The 9062-nt window shown below is 50.6% G+C and overlaps 1 protein-coding gene across 1 annotated transcript; it reads left to right on the forward strand.

Annotated features, from left to right (window-relative positions):
* The first annotated feature begins 319 nt into the window (after window positions 1-319).
* COPRS (coordinator of PRMT5 and differentiation stimulator) lies at window positions 320-5062 on the forward strand. Its single transcript, XM_027518452.1, has 4 exons — window positions 320-525; window positions 3112-3178; window positions 3560-3781; window positions 4492-5062. Exons 1-4 carry the CDS (start codon window positions 427-429, stop codon window positions 4659-4661), a joined length of 558 nt encoding a protein of 185 aa, XP_027374253.1. The 5' UTR covers window positions 320-426; the 3' UTR covers window positions 4662-5062.
* The last annotated feature ends 4000 nt before the right edge of the window (window positions 5063-9062 follow it).

Consider the following 9062-nt stretch of genomic DNA (forward strand, 5'->3'; position numbering starts at 1 on the left):
GATGGACAGGGAGGCCTGGCCTGCTGCAATTCATGGGGTCGCAGAGTCGGACACGACTGAGCGACTGAACTGAACTGAATAGGTTTTGAAAGAAAGCATGTCCATTGTGATTGGGTAGGGGTAGCACGCAGGCGTTCAAGACCCAGCTAGTCGTCTAGCCCTGGGACCTGCATCGCCAGTGGCTACAAAAATTAGATTTCGGGACGGTTGGGTAAACCGGGCTTTCGGAGGCGGGCACTCCCCGCCCCTTACTCCGCCCCGTCCGTTGCCCCGCCCCTGGCTCCCCCTTGACCCCCGCGCCCCGCCCCCCGGCCGAGAGCACCCCAGGCTGATTGGCTCTCAACGGCGTATCCTCGGGCCGGCAGCCAGGCCGGCGCGTCACGTGGCCGAGCGGCGACCTGGGCGCCGAGCCGCGGGCAGACAGGGATGGACCCTCCGACCGCCGGGGCCCAGTCGCTGGGGGCCGCCGAGCAGCCGCGGGGTCTGCAGCTGCCGAGCGGACGGGAGGCGCCCCCGAGTCCGGGGGTGAGCGCGGCGCGGGGCCTGGGCGCGTCCACCACCTGCGGTCGGGGGCGGGAAGTTGCGGGGGCTCGCGGGGCGTGGGCCACGGAACCGGGGAAGCGCTCCCGGCCCGCTTCGGGCAGCCCGGCCGTTTGGGCGCGCGCCCGAGCTGGAAACAGCCGGGCCGCGATACTGTGGGGCGGGGCAACCTCGAGGACGTGGGTGGGCGCGCCGGGCTGGGAGTGCTGGCTGTTGGCTCCAGGGCACCTTTGCGTCCTTGCTAAATGGGAGGTGATGCTGCTGACCGAGAGCTGGGGCTGCTGCTGGGGGGCCTGGGCTGGGGCCAGGTGAGGGCGACGAGGAGAGCGACTTTCCCTGAAGGATCTGTGTCCCATGGTGGGGATGCTCAGCTAAGCCAGAGCACCGGATGATGGCTCCTGCGCGCTCTCCTTTTCACTGAAACCAAAAGGCCGCGTTTGACGCAGGCTTTCTAGAAACTTGTTTTCTTTTGCGCGCCAGACGGCTCCCGGTTTCTCAAAGACTGCTATTACAGTCATGTCCTGCCCTTGTTCAGTAATCCCTTTTAGACGGGGAGCTCCTTGAGGGTAGGAACGCTCTATTTAGTGCTGTAAACCCGCTGCGTAGCGTAGTGCCTGGCACTTGACACACGCATATTTATTGAGTGGAAGAGGAATGCTTGTCTAAGCATCAGAGACATCCTAACCAAAATAAGATAGGAAAAATGTAGTGGTAGGCTTATAAAGAAAATTACTTTAGCGGGCAGGTAGGATGAGACTGATTTTGTCAGGCCACAGCAGGAAGGTTCCTGCACTTCCTCTCCAAGATGAGAGGATAGTGGTCGTGGCAGAGGCGTGGAGATGAGGATGTGCAGGGCAAATGGTTGGGAGCTTGGAGAGAGAACTGTGCTGCACAAGTTGACGGAGCCTGAAGGGGCAATGTGGATGCCATGGCGAATTTTGTACTCTAGCAGCGGAGGCCTATTGAGGTTTCTGGGCAGAGTGGTGATTTCCAGTGTGAGGCCGCGGCAGATGGGTGAGTGTGGGCCCCTGGTGGTCCAGTGGCTAAGACTCTGTGTTCCCAATTCAGGGGACCCTGGTGGGGGCTCCCATATGCTGTAACTAATACCTGGTGCAGCCAAATTAAAAAAAAAGAAAAAGTGGGTGAGTGGGAAGGCAGGTAGGGAGCTCTTGCAATAGAAGAGGTGAGAAGTCCCACTACTGGTCAGCAGGAGTGACTGGAAGTTGTCACCGACTACTGGACATGGAATTAGCTCATTAAATCCAGGTAGGACTAGGTCGTGAGCTAACTGGGGCAGGTGCCAAGCGAAGTTTAAATGTAGGGGCAAAGAAGGTGGGTTTCAGCTCAATAAATGTTATATTCCTGCTGTGTGCTAGGTGTCTTCATTGGTGTTATCTCATTATAAACCTCCTGCTGGGTTAGAACAATTGTTCCCAATTTCCAGAGACGGAAACCCAGGCATGGTGGCTGAAGTGGTATGTCCCAGGTATACTCTGAGTGATAGGGATTGAAGTAAGGTCTTCTCATGCAGGCTGTGAACATTTCTCGCCTCACTTAGAAAGACATCTTCACAGGTGATAGGATTTCAGGAACTCTCTCTTTTTTTTTGTTTTTGGCCATACTGCCCAGATACGGGATCTTAGTTCCCCGACCAGGGATTGAACCCATGCCCCCTGCATTGGAAGCGTGGAGTCTTAGCCACTGGCTTGCCAGGGAAGTCCCAGGATTTCAGAACTTTTGAGTGATGGGAGCAGAGAAACCTAGCGATGGCTATGAAGGAAGATGATTTCCTGGCAACAGCTGCCGATTTCCCTTGAGCAGCTAAAGCTCTTTTGTCCTCATCTGTCGGTCAGTAGATGAAATTTGATAAAAGAGCTATTAGCTAGATAAAAAGTTAAGGTAAAAATGAACACGGAGGTATCCACTGCGGGGAAACAGCAGCCGGCCCCAGGGCTGAGGGAACAAAGGGGTGAGATTGGAATGACTAAAATGTCCAAGCTCAGAGGAGAATTTCAGGGAGCTGAAATTCCAGCCTCTGGGGACGGGGTACTGTCCTGGCTAGTTTGGAGTCTCTGAGCTTGGAGGAGGAGTCCTAAGGGCCCAGACCGATCAAGAGAGGGCCTGGTGAGGGACTTCCTTGGTGGTCCAGTGGCTAAGACTCCACGCTTCAGTGCAGGCAGCCTGGGTTCGATCCCTGGTCAGGGAACTAGATCCCACTGCCAAAATTAAAGATCTTGAGTCCTGCAGCTTAAGAGGTGGTGCAGCCAAATAAATATTAAAAAATTTTAAAAAAAGGTAGGGCCCAGTGAGGAGACCGGCTCTGTATGTGCTGGCAGCCTGTACACTGGGTTCAGTAGGCACTCTGTGAAAGCAGGTGATCCTGCCGGCAGGGTTGATGCCTGCAGGAATGGGAAGCAGCAAGTCCCAACCTAACAGGGCACAGGAGAAATGTGGGTCCCAGGGTCCCGCCCCAGCCTCGCAAAGGAGGGTCTGAAAGGGTGGATCTGGGGCTAAAATGCTGGCCATTCCCGAGATATCCAAGTCCTGGGTCCTTGTTTCTTCTTCCCGCAGACTACTTTTGCCCCAGCTGACCACTCCAGTCAGGAGAAAGCGACTGAGAACGCCACAGATCGACTAGGCAAGTAGGCGACAGAGGCTGGGGGGGCTCTTGGGACAGACCAAGGAAGTCTGTACTGTGAAAGGTTATCATTGCCAGAAGCCCTTTCTCTCCGTGTCATTTAAACCACCTGAAAATACACACTGTGCCCGATTTGCTCATGTGAGTGAAAAGACCTGGTAATGAATGGCCTCGTTTAAGACAGAACATCTTATTGAAAATAAATTATCAACCCTACTTCTAAAACTGCGAACAGAACAACAGTTTTTAAATAAGTGCTCTGGTGGCTAAGGGGCTCCGCACGCTTGTTACTGTTGCCCTCTTGGTAAGTGTGCCGAACATCTTCCTAGCCGAACACGATCAGGTTGTTTTAAGATGTTCTTCCTTTTGTCGATTTCTTAGCCAACGGAGCACAGAGCATCCCTCACGATAGCCCTGCCCATGGTGAGGGCACCCATTGTGAAGAGGAAGGCTTTGCTGAAGATGACGAGGATTCTGATGGGGAACCGAGTCCCTGGGAGCTGTCAGAAGGAATGTCTGGCTGTCTACCCAAGGAACAGGCTGGTGATCTTTTTCACGAGGACTGGGACCTAGAGTTGAAAGCAGATCAGGGGAATCCATATGGTAGGTGCGGGGTTTCTGGGGTCCTAGGCCAGGCTCTTGTGCAGTCAGAAAGAATCTGCCTGCCAGTGCAGGAAACGCAAGAGATGCGGGTTTGATCCCTGGGTTGGGAAGATCCCCTGGAATAGGAGATGGCAGCCCACTCCAGTGTTCTTGCCAGGAAAGTCCCATGGACAGAGGATCCTGGCAGGCTACATATAGTCCATGGGGTCACACAGGCCAGGCTCCTGAGACCCTCCTACCAGATTAACCCGTAACAGTTTGGAAGAGGGAGCCACATCTATTAGCTTTGCTGATAGCTCTTGCAGGTCTGAAATTTCTGTGACGGCTCCTCTTTCATATTGGAGGTGGGGGTTGGTGGGGGGAAGTGCCAGTTTTACATTTTATTTTATAACAGTGTGGGTCTGTTTGAATGTTGAAACAACCTTACTCTCTCCAAATATCTTTGTATGAATGGAGCAGCCGCAGACAGAAGTGCTCTCAGTTGCTTTCTCTGCACTGCTAAAAACCTGTGTCAGAGAAGCGGGACTGTGGGTGGCCTCAGAATGAAGGTGCTCTGGATTCTCCAGCAACAGAAGACTGTGCATGCGTGTGTGCCCGCCTGTGCATATGTTTAAGCAAAGACGTGCAAGTGTCTGTCCCCTAGGTATTTTTGGGTCTGTCTTATCACACTCCCTCCTTCCTTTTAATCTGTCTTTTAAAACTGCTTGCAGATGCTGACGACATCCAAGGTTGCCTTTCTCAAGAGGTCAGACCCTGGGTGTGCTGTGCCCCGCAAGGAGACATGATCTATGACCCCAGTTGGCACCATCCGCCTCCACTGATACCCCATTATTCCAAGATGGTCTTTGAAACAGGACAGTTTGATGATGCAGAAGACTGAGGGTGTCGCTTTTGCCTGGTGGGTGGGTAGATGGGCCGCTCAGGTCACGGTCTCCTTTCTTTGAGGTGTGAGAGGTCACATCTAGGGAAACATTCCCAGTGATCCCCCAGTCGGGCAAACGGACTGGTGTTAAATAAGGTCCTGAGTGCCCTGGCTCTGTTGTTGTTGTTTTTATAAGCTCCTCCTTGGAACGTGTGTTTATGTCTGTGTTGGGGGGAGGAACCGTGTTCTTTATAAATAAAAGAAGAAAAAAGTCAGTGTGCTTTTGCCTACTTCCTCCCCCTTTTTCATTAGATAATTCTGAGCAAAGCTTCCTCTCCTTCATTTAAAGCCCTTCAGTCCATTTTCAGGATTGATGTATTTTGAGATGAAAGATTAAACGACTCTGTGAAAGAAAACAATATTTTAGTTTGGCCTCTGTGGATCTGGTCCCCCTGACCAGAAACTGAGACGCTGGTGACTTCACGGCTGACTTCTATTCCTCTTGTGGAAAATTGACCATTTACTTAGTTAACAAGGACTTTGTGCAGGCTGGAAAATGAAATGGCAAATTAATTAAAGCAGCAATTGTATAACCCTCAATTGGCCTGAAAGGATTTTACACTCTGTTTTCCATTTAATCTTCTAATCCTTACAATTACTTACATAAGTCACTTAAAAATTTTTTTTTAACCTCGTTTTAGAGAAGAGGAAAATAAGGCTCAAAATGTTTTGACCTCTCCCAGATCACATGGCTGGGAGACAGCAGAACTGTGACTTGATCCCACACACGACTCTGAAGTCTTCCCGTGGTTGCCCTCGTGTGTGCGTGCACGTGCGTGTGTGAGTTGGAGGAGGGACCTGGGGGCCACACCTCTGCAGGTTTGTGATGCCCCAGACCGAGTCAGTCACACTTGCCCCCTTTGGCAGGCTGAGGAATTGCGTCTTACCTCCCTACCCCCTTAATGAAACTGAATCAAGAAAAAGTTTCAGACTTGAAACCTGAGTCCACTTCGCAGCAGGTAAATGAACAATGGACCGTTTAAGCAATTTTTTGGAGGCCCCATAAAAAGTGCTGGGCTCCCCAGGTGGTGCTAGTGGTAAAGAACCTGCCTGCCGATGTAGGTTAGATGAAAGAGAAGTGGGTGTGATTCCTGGGTTGGGAAGATCCCCTGGAGGAGGGCATGGCAGCCCACTCCAGTATTCTTGCCTGGAATCCCATGGACAGAAGAGCCTGGCAGGCTACAGTCCATGGGGTCACAAAGTCGGACACGACTGGGCAACGAAGGACGCGTGCATAAAATGTGTGAATAAGGCAGCACCATATGAGGGAGGGCAGTGGCTTTGGCTGTGGGGAGCCCTTATGGCCATGGCTGTCCTAGGGAGAAAAAACAGTCCCTTCCGCTGTCCTTCCTGGAGAGACAGTGGTAGACCACAGCCGCACACCACTCTCGCTGTACTCTTCTCAGCGTCATGAATATGTCTGATGTTAAAAAAGGACCTTGAGAAATGAGCCAAGAAACACTGAGGGCTGGGGGACCATGGCAGAATTGCCAAAAAGAAAACTGGTGGTATGGGCAGGTTATGTGGGTGTGTGTGCAGTTATGAGGCAGCTGGAACTTGAGTAGAGGCAGAAGTCATGAGGTGGGGAGAGTCCATGTATGTCGGAGGGAAGGAAGAAAAGAAGCACGTGTGCATGAGTAACAGCAAAGAAAATTGACAAGCTGCCTGGTCCATGGAATGGTGGTGCATGTGGATTCTTGTTGCTTCTAAAAAGTTACTCTTTGCCATTCTGCTTGGGTCTTCCCAGCAATATTCTCTTAAGGACGTTAGAATGGCTTTTATGATTGAAAGTTGGGTATGTCAGGAGAACAGGAAAAGACGGGAGGGGCTAGTCAAATGTTCTGCTTTAGGTCTCATTCTGATGCCCTCTTCTAGGGTGGATCAAACACAGAAGGGATCGACAGGTGGGTGACTCCCCAGGCTGTGAACCCTGGTTATCTCAAGGGGGTGAAGTGCGAGTAAAAAAAAAAGAAGTAGGGACTTGGAAAAATACTAATGATATAATAAGTGAAAATACAGACTCTAGAACCATTCTGATATTATTGGAAACCTGAAAAAATGGCATATGTATGGGATAAGGATTAACATGGACAAATGGAAACAATTTGATCAGACAGTAAAGGTGTTGGCAATTTGCTTTTGTATTTTTGTTTTTTCAATATAGATTTTGCAGTGAGGTATTTAAAGACACGTTTTCCTAAAACAAGATGCCTCTGCCTTGTCATCCCCATTCTCTCTGACAAGTGTCACGGCACCTGCCCCCCTCTGCTGCAGTCGCTGGCATTTGGGTCCACCTCCTTCCTCAGAGTGAGAGCTCTCTGAAGGCAGGACCATGTCTGACTCCTCAGCCTCCCTGTTTCTTTAAGACAGTGTATAGGAATAGGACAGAAACATCCAGAAGTGGTCAGATTTGCAACCATCCTTTACTCTGAAAGCCTTCAGTCAATGACCATGTAAACTTTGTTCTCCAAACACTATAGAGTGTGTGTATGACAAATGAGTTTGTAATACAGATTATCAGATAAACAGCAAATCGTCATATGAGAAATAATTGAATAAAAAGGAAACGTCACAGTGACTTCTAACCAGCATCCTATAGTGAAGAACTTCCATTTTTGGTACTAAAAAAATACAAACCAAAAAACCCAAAGCCAAAAAGCTACTATATATCTGAATCTCTGATTTCTGAGCTGAGATTTAACAATCTCAGATTACGGAGAGAACATGGATGTTGCTTAGTTTGGCCTGCTCGTGTGTGTAGGAATCATCTCTGCTCACTTCCAGCCACGGGGAGCTCATTACCTCAGAAGGAGCCCACCCATTGCTGGTCAGTGCTACTTGCTGGAAAATTCTCTCTGGTATGGAGTTGGAATCTAGCCACCTGGTGGTCCTGGTCTGCACTGTGGTCCTGATATTTTTTCCATTGTAGGAAATGAGCACTCATACCCTCTCTCCCATCACTTCATGGCAAATAGATAGGAAACAGTGGAAAGTGTCAGACTTTATTTTTTTGGGCTCCAAAATCACTGCAGATGGTGATTGCACCCATGAAATTAAAAGACGCTTACTCTTTGGAAGAAAAGTTATGAGCAACCTAGATAGCATATTGAAAAGCAGAGACATTACTTTGCCAACAAAGGTCCATCTAGTCAAGGCTATGGTTTTTCCAGTGGTCATGTATGGATGTGAGAGTTGGACTGTGAAGAAGGCTGAGCGCTGAAGAATTGATGCTTTTGAACTGTGGTGTTGGAGAAGACTCTTGATCCAACCAGTCCATTCTGAAGATCAGCCCTGGGATTTCTTTGGAAGGAATGACGCTAAAGCTGAAACTCCAGTACTTTGGCCACCTCATGCGGAGAGTTGACTCACTGGAAAAGACCCTGATGCTGGGAGGGATTGGGGGCACGAGGAGAAGGGGACAACAGAGAATGAGATGGCTGGATGGCATCACTGACTCGATGGACGTGAGTCTGAGTGAGCTCCAGGAATTGGTGATGGACAGGGAGGCCTGGCGTGCTGCGATTCATGGGGTTTCAAAGAGTCGGACACGACTGAACAACTGAACTGAACCCTCTCTCCAGCTTTTCCTTTTCTAGGGACTTGCAAACATGTGTCTGAAATTGAGAGACTGGGGGAGAAGAAGGTAGAGGGGGGAAGGGAGGAGGGGGTGGAGAGGGGAAGTGGAGAAGGGAATGTTTTGTGGGTTTGGCAGGCACTGCAGCGTGGAGAGAGGTTGAACTTGTTCAATGCATGTGGAATAGAAGAGGACCAAGGACAGAACCGTGGGGAGCATCTGTGATTACCGGGTAGACAGAAGGATCGGATCCTGAGGGCAGGCTGTGACCCAGGAGGAGGAAAACCCAGGTGTGGGCGCCCCTCAAGCGATATCTAAGGAGGAGAGACTTTTAAGGAAGAGGGAGTGGCCACCTCTTCTGGAGGCCAGGTAAGATGCAGGACAAAGAGCATGTTGCGGGTGTGGAAATCAGAAAGCGCTCTGAGAACGTATGGACTTGGGGTCGGTGCAGGGGTGGGGATGGGGCATCACAGGCTAACACGTTTTGAGGGATGATGGGGCATCACAGGCTGACACATTTTGAGGGATGATGGGGTATCACAGGCTGACACATTTTGAGGGATGCACCTGAACTTTTGGTGCTGCTGTTTCTCTTGGGCTGGACGGGGGGCAGTGGTGATTTCTGGCCAGCTTCTCTCAGAATGTGCAACCAGGCCAGGAAGAGGCAGTGATGGGAGAGAAAAGGAGTGACCAGCGAGAGGGGCAGACATGGGAAGAGGCTGCTGGAGAAATAGAGGCAGAAGGGACTGTTAGTGGAGACAGAAGAGAAACTCTTATTCTGCGTT

The sequence above is a fragment of the Bos indicus x Bos taurus genome, chromosome 19 (assembly GCF_003369695.1).
Source record: "Bos indicus x Bos taurus breed Angus x Brahman F1 hybrid chromosome 19, Bos_hybrid_MaternalHap_v2.0, whole genome shotgun sequence".
Taxonomy (NCBI): Eukaryota; Metazoa; Chordata; class Mammalia; order Artiodactyla; family Bovidae; genus Bos; species Bos indicus x Bos taurus.